This window comes from Asparagus officinalis, chromosome 5, assembly GCF_001876935.1.
Source record: "Asparagus officinalis chromosome 5, Aspof.V1, whole genome shotgun sequence".
Taxonomy (NCBI): Eukaryota; Viridiplantae; Streptophyta; class Magnoliopsida; order Asparagales; family Asparagaceae; genus Asparagus; species Asparagus officinalis.
Genome location: NC_033798.1, coordinates 106,638,333 through 106,657,768, shown reverse-complemented (window position 1 = coordinate 106,657,768; position 19,436 = coordinate 106,638,333). Strand labels below are relative to the sequence as shown.

Here is a 19,436-nt window from a genome sequence, read left to right as displayed (position 1 = left end):
CAGTTCATTGGTGTATGTCTATCCATTACAAAAACAAGCTTCTCTCAAAACACAACACATTCATAAGATGAGAAAAAGTAATCATTCTGAGAAAAAGTTAGCATGTTATGAAGAAAGTTAACATATTATTACAAAAATTAACATATAACAGTGAAAGTTAACATATTATGATGAACGTTAACATGTTTAGCTGGAAAGTTAACATGTTACAAGGAGAGTTAACATATAATGATGACAATTAACATGTACCAGTTAAAGTTAACATAGGATACATGTCATGTTCTTGTTGATCATGTTCTTGCTGATCATGAGATTTGACAGACATTCTATGTTCTCATGAGATTTAACATTAATCAAAATTTCACTTATTTTGCCACAAATAAGAGACAACCAAACCGTATGGTTAGATAAATAGCACAATTATCGGCTGGAGCTTTTAGATGTTATAAATGTTGCAGCACTGGATTCACAAAGGTAACGTCAGCTAATAAAAAACTTGGTAAAATAAAAATTCTAACCCATTGCGAAACACAATCTTACAGTTAAGAACACACCCAAAAGAGAAAACTAGTAGCAAATTCTCAAAGTAACAAATGGGCACAGCAAAACAAATGGTTTTTTTCTTCTCATATATAATGAATAACGAAGAGATGGTGGTTAATTCCTTAGAGGGTTGTAGTCCTGGGAACGTAGACTTACATTGGTCATACCACAGTGTCAAGACTCCCAAACAAAATTTTACATATTTATGTGTGATACTATTCTTATTACTTCAGTGAAGCAAAATGACAAACAACTGGTGTGCAGGGCACAAAAGAGCCACAAGAATCAAACACACATATATAATCATAGGAAAGTGGGTTACGTCATGAACCTGCACTTATAAAACCACTCAAAGGAAAATAAAATTCAAAAACTAAAATAATTAATCACTCACTTGATCATCATCTTCAACGTTAATACACTCCCCCTTCGCCCACTTCATTTGCCTCCAAATCTCCGATGCCTTGAACTGAAACTCCTCCCTGCTAGCCGAAAAATAAACTGAATACAGTAAGTCTCCATCTCTCCCCGACACTTTGGTCATCACTCCCTTCCACCAGACTCCGTTGTAGAACGCCTCGACGCACTGGTAGAGCTCGAAAGCGGCCGTATCATAGTGTGAAGGGTCTTCTCCTCGAGAGGCTTGAGATGTTCAACGATGAGAGTAGAGTAGGAGACGATGGGCGATCGTTGCCCGACGATTGAGAGGAGGATGGCGAAGGGCCGGGTGACATTGGAGAGGGTCTGGTCGAAGTAGAGGTCGGTGGTGGATGACCACCACTAGGAGAGGGAGGGGGAGGGGAGGAGATTGAGAGGAGGAGGAGGGGGAGGGGGAAGAGATTGAGAGGAGGAGGGGAGGTGGAAATTGAGAGGAGATTGAGAGGAGGAGGAGGGGAGGAGTTGCAACCAGATTGAGAGGAGGAGGAGGGGGAGGAGATTGAGAGGAGGAGGAGAAAACCACAGAGAAGAAGAAGAAGAAGAAGAAGAAGAAGAAAAGGGAGGGGTATTTTTCGGAATTATAGGCTGTCTAAAAATCACAACAGATAGCCAATCCACATCAAACACCGATGATGGAAGTTACAATCTGACAACTTTCAGAAGGTTACAATTTGAAGACTTTCACGTGGATCGATGAAGGTTACAATCTGACGACCTTCGTAACAATTGATGAAAGCTCTAATCAACAGCCTTCACAATCAACATCGAGAGTTACAATCTGACGACTCTCACATTTTTAAGGAGCCAAGACGAAGATTACAAGATGACGATCTTTGCAACGCTCTAGCAAAAGAGACTACAAATCGACGGTCTCTTCAAGTCAAAACGCAGATATCTCTCAAACCGTAAGGAATTTGGCAAAACTGTTGGAGTAAACCGAACCCAATGGGGTTGGTTTGGTCGGCTCTGTCTCGTCGAGATAGCCGATTTTTATATATAATTCGTCCAATTCCGACTTACGGTTTGAAAGTTATAACCTGTTCTTCGTAGCAAGTTATGTTCTGAAGTCCGTCTGCAAGACTAGACTTCGTCAGAACATTGGACTTATCCTGAAGCTCGCCAAGCCCGCCTAAGGTTCGTCTCTGCATTACAGAGTCAAAACGCAGAGTTCGTGGACTTAAAACGCAGAGTCCAACTTTGCGTTCAACGACAAAAACACACAGTTCATGCGGAGGCCAACTCTGCGTCTTTGGTCCAAAAACGCACAGTTCATGCGGAGCCCAACTTTGCGTCTCAGGTCCAAAAATGCACAGTTCATGAGGAGCCCAACTCTGCGTCCCAGGTCCAAAAACGCACAGTTCATGCGGAGCCCAACTCTGCGTCCCAGGTCCAAAAAACGTACAGTTCATGCGAAGCCCAACTCTGCGTCTCAGGTCCAAAAAACGCACAGTTCATGCAGAACCCAACTCTGCGTCCCAGGTCCAAAACGCATAGTTCATGCAGAACCTAACTCTGCGTCACAGGTCCAAAACGCAGAGTTCATCTCTGCGCAGTGCGACCTGTGCGTTTTCAGCCTAAAACAGGCCCAACTCTGCGTTTCAGGTCTAAAACGCAGAGTTCGGGCCCAGAACGCTGTTTTCAGTGTTTGACTCGTTCATGCACGATTTGAACGGTTCCAGAACCGTTTTCTCCCCACGATTTAAGGGGATCACTACCCTATCATGGAGAGATTTATGGGGGGCAGTTATACCCTATTAAACCCTCATTAATGAGAGATTTAAGGGGACGGTTACACCCTTAAATCCCCTATAAATAGTGGGAAACTCAATTGAGTTGAGGCTGGGTTTTTAGATCTTAGACTCGGCAGCGAAGAGGAGATCTTCGGCTTGGCAGCGAGGGGAAGATCGACGTTCGTCCTTCAGCATCGTTCAACAATAGAGAGCTTTCATCCTTGGCTTATAAACCGATTTTGGTTAAATCAACTCTTTCATAGAGTTTCAAACTCGTTCAGAGTTATCAACTCGATCAGAGTTCAAAACTTGCTCTGCAAGTTCTTCTAAAACTCGCTCTGAGTTATTAACTCGTTAAGAGTTATTTTCAAACTTGCCACATAAGTTCTCCATAGCGTCAAATCGTGAGGAGAAGACCACGTTTCAGTGAAACAAGACGTTCGGATCGTCAACGGAGAGCAAACTCGACGCGAGCATTCGAGGGAGGCACTCCATCCCCACCGTGAAGAACCAAGACCTAAACAAAGGGCAGAATTCAGATCAATTCTCCTCTCTTTTGTAATCAGAAAATCCAATTGTAATTGAGATTAAAGGAATACAAATCAATTTTCCTTCATTTTCTTATTACTGTAAATTTTCCACCAAACAAAAGATGGCGAATCAGCTGGGGAAAAGCTTTTCTGATGAAGAAGTGGTGGCGCAATCCGACGTCAAGCTCGCTGGAACAACGGTGAGACTCTCGTCATGGAGTTTGATCAAGCCGAGTTTGAGAAGGCCCTCTCCTCTGGATCCCTTAGCCCCAAGGCTATGCGCAAGATCCATAAAGTTTCTAATGAGACTAAAGCTCCAGTTGTGGCCGACTCATCTAAAGACTATCTCCCCTGGGGGTTGCACTGTTCATACAGTCCCCTCTCTAAAGGAGAAGACTTAGCTTCGGCACAATTCCAAAAAAGCCGACCCTCCAATCAACGCGAGCTCCGCGTTTGTGAGCCTCAACACGAGCTCTACATAAGCCAAGCTAAATGCAGCCCTCAAGGGTGCGTTTCCCAAATAAAACGCAACCCTTAGAGGTGCGTTCCAACATCAAAACGCAGACCTCAAAACCGTGTTGATCTGGCAGAACGCAACTCTCAGGAGTGCGTCCCAGAACCAAAACGTAACTCTCAGGAGTGCGTTCAAGATCCAAAACGCAGACTTACGAACTGCGTTAACCGACAAAAATGCAACCGGCAAAGGTGCGTTTCATCAACAAAACACAGACTTCGGTCTAGCGTTAGTAAAACAGAACACGAACCGGCAAAGGTGCGTTTCATCAACAAAACACAGACTTCGGTCTAGCGTTAGTAAAACAGAACACGACCCTCGTGTTTCTTCTTCAGAACACGATGCGATTCGTCGTGTTCAAAAAGATCAACGTGGATTCAAGATCCATGTTCACCAGGAGCCAGTCCTGTCCAATCATAGACTGGGGGTTCCAATTCAAACCTCACGATCAGTGAGAAATTCTCGCCAGACTTGAGAGAGTTCATATCGAGAGAAAGATCGATGTAATAAGTCATTCGTTCATTCCAATATGAACGACTGATTCCTGCGGTCCTCTCAGGATGTCAATGCTGCTCATATGCGGCCAAATAGTTGGTGTTCGACTAATTTACGAACGTTTCTTTGCCCAACCAACAACGACGTTCTCACAGGAAGAAGTCTCCAGAGACCAAATATCCTGGGGTCACTATCAATGTGATCGACAGAGGGAAAGCCTCAGGTCCTAGTTCCGATGATTCTGAGACAAGTCGTTCACCGACCATCGGAGAAATTGCTAACGAGTTTGAAGGAGTCTACCAACGCACTCGGATGCAAACAGGAGCCATTCCTTCTGTTAACTATCGGAGGTTAGCCAGAGGAACCAATTTCGATGATGAACACTCAGCCATTGCAGAGTCCTAATCATCAAGCTCTTTTGTTGAACATGAGAGCTCCGCTTATATGACGGGAAACCATAAAGATCTCGCGAAGAGACTCGACGAGCAGGAGGCCATACTCAAATCTTAGCAGGAGGCCATCAATGAACTCATGGCCCTGTTGACTCAAATCGTCGCAGACAAGGCCAAATCTCAGGAGATAGATTCGCCACCTAGGCAAGAATCTTCCCGGAGAGGAAAAACGTCTTCATCCCAACTTCACACAAGCAAAGGGAAGGAAAAAGTGGTTGATGGTGCTGCTTCTGATTAAGAAGCCCACAACCTGAAATCTTCCTCTGATGAAGGAAGAGAGACGGAGAACGCGCAGAATCTTCAGTCTGCCAAAATGGAAGAATTGGAAGCCCGCGTCAAAACCATTGCTAACAGAAGCGAGTTCCAAGATGAGGGAGTTACCATGCCCTATCCTGCCGAATGGGAAGCAGCCCCTTATCCTCCAAAATTCGAAGTCCCGACGCTACAAACTTTTGACGACACGGGATCACCGAACCAACATATCTATCATTTTAAATTACAGACTGGGAATGTGATATCAAACGATGCCATACTGACTCGATTGTTCATTGGCACCCTCAAGAGAGTTGCCTTTGAATGGTTCAAGAAACTGCCTGCGGGATGTATCCAAAAGTGGGCGGATCTAGAGAGACTTTTCCTGTCGAGATTCTTTAAAGAGGATACAGAAGTCTCCATCCATACCCTTCTCGCCACTAATCAGAAGAAGAGGGAGTCCGTTAAAGCCTTCGTCAAGAGGTTCCGAACCATGGCTCTCCGGTGTTCGTCAGGTATGACACAATCTACCTTAGTAGATACCTGTCGACACAACTTGCAGACCGACCTCCTAGCCCGAATAGGAGTTACAGAATGCCGTTCTTAGAGACAACTAATCTCTTAAGGCGAACAGGCTCAAAAGATTATTGTCAGGATTAAAGCTGAAGAACAAAATAGGCAGGATCAGCCTGAGCAATCGGACCTAGCCCAATCTTCTCAGTCTCAGAAAGGGAAGATACTACGACCACTGAAGCTAATCCTCTTTAGTAGGATGTCAGGGTCTCCAATAACTATCACGTTAATAATTACCTCTGATAGTCAAACTCGTTAGATAGTGGCCCATTAGGCGATGTGTCATGTCTGCTCCTTTTTCCCCTACACTTGTTTAAGACTGGGGGTTGGTTTATTTATAGTTCATTGGATTATGAATAATAAATTTTCTAAGTTGTCACGTTTAATAAAATACATCTGTCAACCACGAAATCCGTTAAAACTATCACGTTAACATCTACCTCTGATAGTCAATCAATCTGCCAATCCTCTTCAATAGGATGACAGGTCCACCAAAACTATCACGTTAACATTTATCTCTGATAGTCCATCAATTTGCTAATCCTCTTCAATAGGATGGCAGATCCACAAAACTATCACGTTAACAGTTACCTCTGATAGTTCATCAACTTGCCAATCTTCTTCAATAGGATGGTAGGTCTACAAAACTATCACGTTAACCGTTACCTCTGATAGTCAAACCCATCAGATAACGGCCTACCAGGTGATGTGCTTCTATTCCGACTTCATGGATAGTGCCCCACTGGGCGATGTGCCTTGTCTACCTCTTTTTATTCCCCTACTAAGTCTTAATTAAGACTGGGGGTTGGTTACTTAGAATCCATTGGATTAAGAGTAATGAATCTTTCACATCGTCGAGTTAACATTACACTTCTGACAATCATCACCACTACAGAGTATGAATACATCTTGCATCACTCCCAATTTGTCACGTTAACAATACACCTCCGACAACAATCAACTTATCAATCCTTATCAATAGGATGATAAGTCCTCAAAATTGCTCAAATCGTAATCTTTCCCAACAAGACACTAAGTCTTCAAAGTCTTGTTCAAATCACAAGTATCAAAATTTATCGCTTCTAGTGATAAACTCACCTAGCAAGTTTCCCCAGCGAGACTCTAATTCCTAAAATCTTGTGCAAGTCACAAGTAAAAAATCCTGTCAAGTTAATATCACACCTCTGACAACCAATCAACTTATCAATCCTCTTTAATAGGATGATAAGTCCACAAAGTTGCTCCAATCGTAACACAAATCCTGTCACGTTAACACTAAACCTCTGACAAATTCACTTATTAATCCTCTTCAATAGGATGATAAGTCCACAAAGTTGCTCCAATCGTAACATAAATCCTGTCACGTTAACACTAAACCTCTGACAAAATCAACTTATCAATCCTCCCTAATAGGATGATAAGTCTACAAAGTTGCTCCAATCGCAACATAAATTCACGTCATGTTAACACCAAACCTCTGACAAAATTCACTTATCGACTCTCTCCAATAGAGCGATAGGTACTCAAAATTACCCCGATCGCAATATTCTTCTTGTCACGTTAATATCACACCTCTGACGACCAAATTAACTTATCGACTCTTTTCAAAAGAGCAATAGGTCCAAAAAATACTGTTAGGTTAACATCACACCTCTAACAATCAAACCCCCCAATGAACTTGTTAATCATTTTTCAATAAGGATATTAAGTTTTCATTATAAAATCCCTAGCGGATTAAAGATTTCTGGAATTATCCTAGTGATAGTGAAGAAAAATTCTGAATTTCACTCTAAGTGAAAATTCATGCCAAGTTAATACTACACCTCTGGCACTATAGCACAGGAAGAAATAGTGACAAAGCCTACGTATTCAACATCGTAGCACCAAAATCCATGTCTTTCACGCATGGAGGACTTTATCTCGATCCCTAATTAGAGATAAGCCTACGCCTAACACGCGTTGCCGGTTAGTCTTTTCCCGTGAAAATGACAAAGTCTATGTATTCAAAATCATAGCATCAAGTCTAAGAGGGTTCATTCTCTTAGCACAACGTTACGTGTGAGACAGATTTAAATAATTCACATGCTAGCCCGACTCAAACGGCAGTCGGTAAAGGCTTATCAAATCCGTTGATGGCTAAGGGTTTGCCAAAAATCCTATGCATGTTTGCAGGCCCATCAGCTTAATGGATGTGAGCCGAAACTTAAAACAGATGAGCTAAAGACGAGTCTCAAAGACTTAGTCAAAAATACATGAGAGCCAACTCCGCGTCTCAAGTTCAAAATGCATTGGTTTACCCCCGTATTCCAGAAGCAGGATTATGACGCATACCTTCATACAGATCCTGCATAGCAAATCCCTTCAACCAAGCTACCTTCGAAGCGAGTGCAGAGAACAACTCCTTTGTGACAAGGAATCAAAAGCCCCACGATCAGAGTTGAGATCCAAAGTATTCCGAAAATTCATCCCAGTCAACCGCGAACTTTCGAAAACTTTGAAGGGGGTTCTGTAGGCTGTCTAAAAATCATAACAGATAGCCAATCCCCATGAAACACCGATGATGGAAGTTACAATCTGACGACTTCCAGAAGGTTATAATTTGAAGACTTTCACGTGGATCGATGAAGGTTACAATCTGACGACCTTCGTAACAATTGATGAAAGCTCTAATTAACAGCCTTCATAATCAACATCGGGAGTTACAATCTGACGGCTCTCATATTTTCAAGGAGCCAAGACGAAGATTACAAGATGACGATCTTTGCAACGCTCTAGCAAAAGAGACTACAAATCGACGGTCTCTTCAAGTCAAAACGCAGATATCTCTCAAACCGTAAGGAATTTGGCAAAACTAATGGAGTAAATAGAACCCAATGGGGTTGGTTTGGTCGGCTCTGTCTCGTCGAGATAGCCGATTTTCATATATAATTCGTCCAATTCCGACTTACGGTTTGAAAGTTATGACCTGTTCTTCGCAGCAAGTTATGTTCTGAAGTCCGTCTGCAAGACTGGACTTCGTCAGAACATTGGACTTAGCCTGAAGCTCACCAAGCCCGCCTAAGGTTCGCCTCTGCATTACAGAGTCAAAACGCAGAGTTCGTGGACTTAAAACACAGAGTCCAGCTCTGCGTTCAACGACAAAAACGCACAGTTCATGCGGAGCCCAACTCTGCGTCCCAGATCCAAAAGCGCACAGTTCATGTGGAGCCCAACTCTGCGTCCCAGGTCCAAAAACACACAGTTCATGCGGAGCCCAACTCTACGTCCCAGGTCCAAAAACACACAGTTCATGCAGAGCCCAACTCTGCGTCCCAGGTCCAAAAACGCACAGTTCATGCGGAGCCCAACTCTACGTCCCAGGTCCAAAAACGCACAGTTCATGCGGAGCCTAACTCTGCGTCCCAGGTCCAAAAAAAAATACAGTTCATGCGGAGCCCAACTCTACGTCTCAGGTCCAAAAAACGCACAGTTCATGCAGAACCCAACTCTGCGTCCCAGGTCCAAAACACACAGTTCATGCAGAACCTAACTCTGCGTCCCAAGTCCAAAACACAGAGTTCATCTCTGCGCAGCGCGACCTATGCGTTTTCAGCCTAAAACAGGCCCAACTCTGCGTTTCAGGTCTAAAACGCAGAGTTCGGACCCAGAACACTGTTTTCAACGTTTGACTCGTTCATGCACGATTTAAACGGTTCCAGAACCGTTTTCTCCCCACGATTTGAGGGGATCACTATCCTATCATGGAGAGATTTATGGGGGGCAGTTACACCCTATTAAACCCTCATTAAGGAGAGATTTAAGGGGGCGGTTACACCCTTAAATCCCCTATAAATAGTGGGAAACTCAATTGAGTTGAGGCTGGCTTTTTGGATCTTAGACTCGACAGCGAAGAGGAGATCTTCGGCTTGGTGGCGAGGGGAAGATCGACTTCGTCCTTCAGCATCGTTCAACAATAGAGAGCTTTCATCCTTGGCTTATAAACCGATTTCGGTTAAATCTACTCTTTCATAGAGTTTCAAACTCGTTCAGAGTTATCAACTCGATCAGAGTTCAAAACTTGCTCTGCAAGTTCTTCTAAAACTCGTTCTGAGTTATTAACTCGTTAAGAGTTATTTTCAAACTTGCCACGTAAGTTCTCCATAACGTCAAATCGTGAGGAGAAGATCACGTTTCAGTGAAACAAGACGTTCGGATCGTCAACGGAGAGCAAACTCGATGCGAGCATTCGAGGGAGGCACTCCATCGCCACCGTGAAGAACCCAGACCTAAACAAATGGGAGAATTCAGATCAATTCTCCTCTCTTTTGTAATTAGAAAATCCAATTGTAATTGAGATTAAAGGAATACAAATTAATTTTCCTTCATTTTCTTTTTACTGCAAATTTTCCACCAAACAGGAATGTTTTGGGATGTATTCATGGGAGTGTGTGAAAAAGGGGCTGAACAAATTTTTTGGGATTTTAAGGGTTAAAGAGTAAGGGAAAAAGATGGGGGGGGGGGCACATCTCCTTTATTTCTTTGGGGCCTTAAGGGTTAAAGAGTAAGGGAAAAAGATGGGGGGGGGGGCACATCTCCTTTATTTCTTTGGGGCCTAGACACAATTTTCCCCAATAATAAACATATTTCATATAATAGGTTTTTTCTTGTGTTTGGTTGATTTTTAAAAGTAAAAAAAGGAATGAGATGAGATGAGTTGTTACCATGTTATTGAATGATGTGTGTGATTTTTTTAATAAAACTTGTGTTGAGGGTGTTTGGTTGGCTAAAAAAATAAGGAAAAGAATTATAAGAAACTTATTTCATATAATAGGTTCTTTTCTTGTGTTTCGTTCATTCTTAAAACTAAGAAAATAAATGAGATGAGATGAGTTATCATTATATTATTGGATGATGTGACTCATACTTAAGGAAACCAATTTCCTTTTTTTTTTGAGAAAATGGATGGAAAGAAAATTTTAATAAGATGAGATGAGTTGTCACCATATTATTGGATGATGTGTGTAATTTTTAAAGATGAGATAAGATTGATGATGTGACACATTTTTTGTGTTTGGTTCATTCTTAAGGGGCTGTTTGGTTCGCTAAAAAAACATGGAAATTAAAGAAAAGGAAATATATTTTTCATAATTGGATGTTTTTTTGTGTTTGGTTCACTTCTTAGAAGTAAAAAAGAGATGTGTTGAGATGAGTTGTCACCATATTATTGGATGATGTGAATGATTTTAAAAAAAAACTTATTTTGAGGTTCTTTTCTTGTGTTTGGTTGGCTAAAAAAGTAAGGAAAAGACTTTCCTTGTTTAGATTCTTTTCTTGTGTTTGGTTCATTCTTAAAGCTAAGAAAATAGATGAGATGAGATGAGTTGTCATTATATTATTGGATGATGTGACACATACTTAGGAAAATCAATTTCCTTGTTTTTGGAGGAAATGGATGGAAGGAAAATTTTAATGAGATGAGATGAATTGTCACCATATTATTGGATGATGTGAGTAATTTTTAAAGATGATAGTAGATGAGATAAGATGAGGTGAGGTGAGTTGGATGAGATGATTGATGTGACTCATTTCTTGTGTTTAGTTTATTTTTAAAAATAAGAAATAAGATAAGATGAGATGAGTTGTCACCATATTATTGGTTGATGTGGGAGATTTCTAAGGGTGGAAAATGATGGAAACCAAATTTTATTGATTTCCATGTTTTTTTTTCTTTTCTTGGTTTTTAGGAAACGAATCAAACAGCCCTAAAAAGTAAAAAAAGGAGATGAGATGAGATGAGTTATTACCATATTATTGGTTGGTGTGGGTGATTTTTAAGGATGAAAATGGATAAAAATTAAATTTTATTGATTTCCCAGGACCTATTTCCTTTTCTTTGATTTTAGGAAACCAACCAAACAGCCACTTAGTTAAAAAGTGAAAAGTTGGATGGCAAATAAGTATTTTCGGTGACAAACAATTTTTAAGTGAAAATTTAACTAATTTTTATGACAAGCCCCTCACTCTCTTATTTTCGAATTTATCTTCTCAAGTTTTAAAATATATATAAAAAACCTCTCTCCTTCCCTCTCTCAATCACTCTTCCTCCCTCCCTCTCCTCCTTCCCATCATCTTCTCCCTCCTCCTTCCTACCATCTCCTTCATTCTTTTCTTATATGTATCCCCAACCTCCCACTTATTCTCCCTCCTTTCACATATCCTTCCTGATATTTATGTCTTTATCTCGTTCTCTAAATTCATCTTTTCTTAACATCTTTCGCTTCTCTTTTTTTCTTTGTCATCTCTCTTCTTCTTTCTCTCTTCCCCTATTCTTCATCTATCCTAATGCTTCAAGTAAAATTTTGATGTTGGGTATGAGAAAGAAAGAGGAGGATGAGGAGATTTGTTTAGTTTTTGATGATTGGAGGGTGAATAGAGAGAGGGTAGAGCAAGGAAGGAGAGGGAGAGTGAATGGGAGAGACGAAGAGGAGAAGGAGGTTAGGTGTTTAATAAAATGTTTGATATTGTGTCTAAGAGAGGAAGAGAATGTTAGATTTTTTTAATGATTAAAGGGTGAAGACGAAGTGGGAGAGAGGAGGGGAGGTTGGGGATTATGAGGGGAATGAAGGAGATGTTGGAAAGGGGAAGGTAAGAATGGATATAGGAAAGGATGGAGAAGAAGTGGGAGAGAGGAAGGAAAGTTGGGGATTTTAGGAGAAGAGAATGGAGGAGATGGTAAGAAGAAGAAGGGAGAAATGATGGGAAGGGAGAGTTTTTTTACAAAATTTAGAAAACCTTTTGGGGGTTAATCTGAAAAATATGAGAGAGTTAGGGGCCTATATGCAAAAATTACCTTTAGATTAAAAATTATCGTCTGCATCGAAAATGCCTATTTTTTTTATCGTGTTTATTACTTTTTAGGCTAAACTATAGACGACTGCAATTTTTAGGCTAAATTTGTAAATGAGCGTCACTTTTTAGGCTAATATGATATTTTAGCCTTTTTACAAGTGAGAAAGTATCAGATCCTTCTCTTTCTTTTGGTATAAATATAGATATATTCCTAAATTTTGGTTTAATTTCACAAACGATCCTAACATTTAGGGGTTTGCATCCTAAACTTTAATTACATGACCCTTTAAACCTTTAACTTCGCAATGTCACAAAGTCATGAACCTTCTGCTTTTCTCACAGGAAATCCTAAACCCTCAGCTTTTTCTCATTGGAACCATCTATCCTCAATTAGCAAATAACTAAATCTCTTCGAGAGAAGTAGTAACTAGACTAGGGTTTTTTTTTAAAGTACATTGGTTAGTTTCCTGTTACTGGGGGGTTACGTGAGATAACCTAGTTTAGAGGGTTATGTGCAAAATCTCCAAGGGGTTTTGAGAAATTAACCCTTGAATCTTTCACATTGTTGGTTAGATATTACTTTGGGAGTTCTGCACCAAACTATCATAAAACGTGAAAATTAGACAAAACAGCCTTTAGTCGGAAGTGCAACCTTCTGCCTAAGAAGCTCATGACCTAAGCCCACTGCGATCTTCGCATGGCGGATGTCAACTATCTTCTCATGAGTGTTATTTCCTTATCCTACTACGTACGCTACAGCATTGGCTAACATGCTCAACTGTCCATGAGCTTGTCCGATGTTCGTCTTGATTAACAAACACTTCAGATATACTATACAGAGATTCAAAAGCAAGAAGAAAAAAAAAAGAAGAATCTTTCAACAAGCTGGATTATTCATTAATTAATTACTGAAAAGATCACGGTATATTAGGCACTCACTTGAAAATTAACTAACGTCACGTTGCTCGTGTGAGCTTTCCCTGGCCCACAAAACATTATCTTTCATGGGTTGGATCAATTAGGGATGCAAAACAATTGTAATTATTAATCATCATATCTTGAGAAATGTGATTTCCAGATATCATGCTGGCAAAGTATCTAAAGACAGGATTTGTTTTCAGGACCCTAGTGTATATACGAAAAAGCTAATGTCAGAGGAAAAAGCTAATTATTATTGGTAAAATGTGAGAATTTTGTATGGGTGACAGTAAGATGATCTACATAAAAATGGATTCACTCCAAATTACTGTAGAGGTTGCATATTCAACGTCTATAAGAATATTACACTAAAATATTAGTGAATCTCTGCAAATCCATGTCAGACGACAAATCCGCATCTCAATTGAAGATAAAAGATAGATAATTCCATTAAAACATCATGGACAATCTAAATACGAATTAAAAAAATTTAAAAATAACAACCGGCATGCTCACATCGATCATACATAGCAGAGATATATGTTTGCAAACAAGCCATTTATTTATTGAAAACATGAGAAATTAATACGGTGACACTTGAAATGTACCAAATACATTACAATATGTCAACAATATTACACACTAGACTGACGCATGCAACCTCGGCACTCAACTACACATCCACTGGCAAAGGAAGAAAGGTAGAAGGGCACAAGCACAAATCATACTTCCTCCTGGCCCCTAACCCCCCAATCTCACTCATGTCCAACTCCTTCATGCCCTCCGGCAAACTCCATTCAAAATAATAAAGCAAGTTGGCAAGCGCAATCTCCATCCCCACAAGCCCAAACATAATCCCGGGACAAAGTCTCCTCCCCGCTCCAAACGGTATGAACTCATAATTAGTCCCCATGAAATCCACCGAGTTCTCTTCGAACCTCTCGGGCTTGAAAACCTCGGGGTCATCCCACATGTTAGGGTCCCTTGCCATTGCGTAGGCGTTGAAGATGATTAGGGTTTTTTTGGGGATGTCGTAGCCTTGGATTTGGAAGGAGTCTGTTGTGAGTCGAGGGACTAAGAGAGGCGCAGGAGGGTGGAGACGAAGTGCTTCTTTGATTACTAGTCGGAGGTAGTGGAGTTCTTTTATGTCGGATTCGGTTATCTTGGGTTTGGATCCGACCACTCGTCGAACTTCGTCTTGAGCTTTTTTCATGACTCTAGGGTTTTGGATGAGTTCGGACATTGTCCATGTCATAGAGGAGGCTGAGGTTCCGCTGCCCCCGGCAAAGATATCCTGCGTACATCATGAAGGAAAACTTTTTGTTTAAGAGTTCTACGTATGTTCGTAAATGAAACTAAGTTGCATAATTAATCATAATAAGTTTTGATTTTATTTATTTATTTATTTACTTTGAGAAATAGAAAGTTTTCATGAATAGTACGTTCAAATTTATATTAAAACAAGGAGCTTTTCTTAGGTGCCGTTTGGCAAAGGATTTGGATCCTCTCCACTACAAAAAAGTAGTGGAGAGACCACTACTTTTAATCTCAAACATTGATTATTTAGTAGGCGGTTATGATACAATCTAAATCTAACACTTACCATACCCCCGTGTATTGCACTCATTCCTAATTTGCACTAAAAGAAAAAATCATAACCATCAACTAGATAATCAATGGCTGTGATTATCACTACAAATTTTTTTGTAGTGGAGAGGATCTGAATCCTTTGGCAAAGGGATAAGTGAGGGGTTAAGAAGACTTAACCCTTTCTTAACCCGCTAAACACAAAAAATTTGTACAGGGGTTAAAGTGAGTTAACCCTCCATAATTTGTCAAACACAAAAAATACAAAAGAGTTAAGCTAACCATTCTAAAGGAATTAAATTGAGTTAACCCCTCAAAATAAGAGGTTTACTAATACTCCTATTCAAAGTGATTAAGAGTTAACCCCTCTAATTATAAAAAAAAATACTCAAAATCATTCTTACTACCAAACACTAAAAAATTATCACAATGACTAAAATAAAACTTTTATAACGGGTTAATAATTTAGTTATTCGGGTTATCAAATGGACTAACTATGTTAATCATTCCTCTTAATCCCTCTTCCTTAACCCTTTGCCAAACGGAAGGCATTTTACTCATTTGGACGCACCGTATGATTTTTAGGTCTACAATCAGATATACAGTGTTAGGGAGGTTGCCTCACAAAACTTAAGTGGGTTAACTGATATTTTTAGAGTTTAGAGGGGCTTATCTTAAAATCGACCAATCTTAGGGAGGTTTTATTAAATTGACGCCAATAATAAATCATAATTGGTCATGTTGACGTCATGAGTTAATTATGATGGTTATTAAGCATTGGGAAAAAAGACAAGATCTAAACCATGAATGAAAAGCAAAAAACTTTAAAAAAAATAAAAAATAAAAGAAGAAGAGGAGGAGGAGGGAAAATGATAAAGAAAACTTACAAAAAGGACTGCCTTCATGCTAGTATGATCGAGCTCCAAATCATAACCACCCTCATCTCTAATCTTACACAAAACATCCAAAATATTCTCGACTCCATTATTCTCCCCCAAAATCCCATCGTCCCTCTCCTTAGCCCTCTGCTCTCTCCTATCATCAATCACCCCCTGCAATATCCTATCCACTTTCTTATGGCACTTGTCTATTTTCTCCGTCATCCCATTCAAATACCCAATAATTCCCGCCACCGACGGAAACAAATCCACCGCGTTAAACCCACTCGCCAACTGCAAACTCTCCCTAAACGCGTCCAAAAAATCTTTACCGTCCTTGCTCCGCTTCCCGAACGCAACTCTCGCGATCAGATTGTTGGTGTAAGCGTGAAACAGCTCGGTGAAGTTGACGGCAAGCGATTGGCGATGATGGCTCTCGACGACGTCCATCAGATCCATCGTCTCGACCTCTCGAGCGGATTGGTACGACCTTACTCGTTTTGGGCTCATGAGCTCCATGACGAAGAGTTTACGGACCCTCTTGTAGTACTCGCCGAACGGGGCGAAGAGCATGTCGATGGGGCCGTAGAGGATGACGTTGGCGGCGACGATGTTTTCGGGCCGGGACGCGATGCTTATGTCGTGGTTCTTGAAGAATTCTCGGGCCACGATGCCCGAGGTGACGACCACGGCGGGGATTTGGCCGAGTTGGAGGTGCATTATGGGGCCGTGGAGTTTGGCAAGGTCGCGCAGCGCGTGGTGGGCGAGCTCAGCGCCGAGGAGGTGATGGAGGCTTCCGACGATTGGGAGTTTCGATGGGCCCGGAGGGAGGTTAGGGTTTCCGCGTTTGAGGAGGACTTTTGTGAGGAGGAAGGTGAGGGTGAGGAGAAGGAAGTAGAGGAAGAGCTCCATGTTGAGAAATGGGAGATGGTATGAGTTTGCGAGTACAATTCGCGGAGTATTTATAGGCAACGGAGTTGTGCGTGCAGCTTACCGTTTTGAATAGGTGAAAGTAAAAAGAGTAGATGAAAAAAGTGAGGTCCGTAATTAATAATTATTATGTATGAAATAGCTAGCCAAAGTTTTTTTTTTTAATATATGTTTATGGAAGTAGAAGAAGTAGTAGTTATGCTTATTTCTTCTTTCACCTTTTCTATTTGGATAGCAAGTGAAAAAAAATAAATTTTAGGAAGTAGCATAAAATATGTCATAGCATATTATATCATTAAAAAATTGATAATAATTAATATTCAACTTGTTACTAACATATCTTAAATTACTCTACAAGAAAAAAAACCATGCGCAGATCACATAAGAACATCCACGAACACAAGAGAATGGTAACTCAAATAATAATAATAATAATAATAATCAAAAAAGTGCTGGGACATATATAAACAGTTGATTGTCCTGATTTGTATCTATATGCGCTTCACGGTCGCATGCATAAAGGATGGGATTGGATTAATCAGAGACAATAAGTTCAAAATAAAGCTCTAATTTAACTTCTACTACTTCCACTGCAACAAAAGTCGTAAACTATGATATATTTTTTATCTATATGCGATATCTTTTTTGTATCACACAAATAAAGCGCAACACATATTAAAAGTGTGGTTAGAATATGTTTTTACACATGTGAGAATGTATCACACGATTCACGACACATATATACGTCGAAAGTGGTGACACATAGGTGTGTCACAGAACTTATGGTATCAAGAATAGTAACACATAGTTATGTCTAGACCATAAAGATATAAAGACACATAGCTGTGTCTAGACCATAAAAATTAAAGATTATCATCATTCAACACTATAACTTTTCAGAACACTGTTGATGTCAGTTATCAAACAGAGAATTTAGGTTAGAGTTATGATAGTGTTTAGAGTTCTCAAACTTCTTCAGATGACTAGGTCCAGGGCCTGTTGTTCTTTCCTGCACATGAAAAACTCATAAGAGGGTGGAGTTGAGTTCTCACGTGGTTCCTCTAACGATCAAGTCAGAATTTTGATCTTGAGTAGGAAAATGAGACAAGTAGTATTAGTAGTTAATCAAAGTTGCCAAATTTCAGAAGAAGTTACCCCATGGAGGGTAGCTCCCTTTTATAACAGATCGGAGGGGTATAAAGGTAACTTCGACCAATTCCATTTGCTGTTGATTCAGCAGATACCTTCCAGGTGTCGATCGTGGAAGAAAGTGAGTCATCTGATTATTTAATGAGTGAATGACAGCAAATACTTTGAGTTGACTGGGTCCGATGAGTCATAAAGATTATGGGTGCTAGAGTAATGATGATACTATCAAAGCAATTAATGCAAGGGAAGTCGGCTGGTGAGGGATTCAAAGTAATTGTTGCCTTTCTTTTAGTTTAGTCAAGGGCCGAGAAGCACCACTTTTTGACTCGGCTACGTAAGTTGTTGGCTGACACGGTGGGCCGAGTGCGGGTTGATCGTTGGGTCGATAGGGTGAGGTGGCCAAGAAATACCGCCTTTCGACTCGCCTAGTCAAGTTGTCGGCTCTGGGGGTTTATAGGGAGAGGTGGTCAACAAGTATTGCTTTTCGACTCGAATACGCAAATTGTCAGCCTTGGGCTCCGCTGTAGGAGTAGTTTGAGTCGTCTTGGTCCCTAATCCGTCTGATTCGGTGAGGTACGTGTCGGTCTCTCTAGGGAGATTAGTACTTGTTGATTTTCTAAACTATAACAGTCACCCATCCTATAATTACTCTTACCAAAGCACACATAACTATAGAGTTTTTTTTAACTTACACGCTATCATAAATGTTTAATAATCATCATGATTAAAATCTAAGATTATTATTTAAGCCATCAATAGATCCCCTCACAATCCATTTTGGACTATTAATCTTTTTCAATTATATTTAATTATATCTAATGATACAAATGTATGTTGTAGTTTGTCACACTTTTTATTTGTGTCACTATTGTTTAATCCTTTGTAAATAAAATGATATTGTTATATATGTCATAAAATAAGTGTGGGCATATACAACTTCTGTTGTAGTGTTCACAGCTATTTCTGTGCAAACATACAGGCTCTAAGTGTAACATTTTTCGAAATGAGATTTGCAGCACGATAGAAGAAATATAAAACTGGTAGAATATAAAGTTATAATCTCAGTCCCTATCATAACTTTGAAGCTCTAGAGTAGTGATTGGGTTTTTTGACATGGTATCAGAACAACCGCATTCGAATTTTGTTAGTCATGAATTTTTAAGCGAATTTTAGAAAAATCGATACTGCTTCCGGAGTCGAGATTTATGTCTGAAAAAATACCTCAACCTGTCAAGAATGTTTAAATATAACATTATAATGCAGTAAATTCAGAGTTTTAGTTTAGTGGGGAGGCTCCTTTGATGAGAATATAACACAAAAGTATTAAATACAATACAATGTAGCAATGACATGTTGATAGCATAACTTGAGCCGACTCTGCGTCGTACATTTTTAATTAACGTAGAAGGTGTACGTTGAGTTGATTAATTAAAATTGGACACTCCAAAAAAAGATTAAGGGAATCTTGAAGATCTATTTGTTGTACGATGTGCTCCACGTGTTTTACTACTTTTGTCCCGTTTGGCGAAGGTAGCAGGGATTAAGGAAAGGGCCATTGCTACGTTAAAATTTGAAATAGAAAGCATTACTTGTTGCTATTTCTTTATATATAAATGTGT

The 19,436-nt window shown here is 40.1% G+C and overlaps 1 protein-coding gene across 1 annotated transcript; it reads right to left on the bottom strand.

Moving 5' to 3' along the window:
• Positions 13,817 to 16,664, bottom strand: LOC109840538 (premnaspirodiene oxygenase-like). The gene is made up of 2 exons (XM_020409216.1): positions 15,748 to 16,664; positions 13,817 to 14,567 (listed from the first exon to the last, which is right to left on the bottom strand). Exons 1-2 carry the CDS (start codon positions 16,648 to 16,650, stop codon positions 13,947 to 13,949), a joined length of 1,524 nt encoding a protein of 507 aa, XP_020264805.1. The 5' UTR covers positions 16,651 to 16,664; the 3' UTR covers positions 13,817 to 13,946.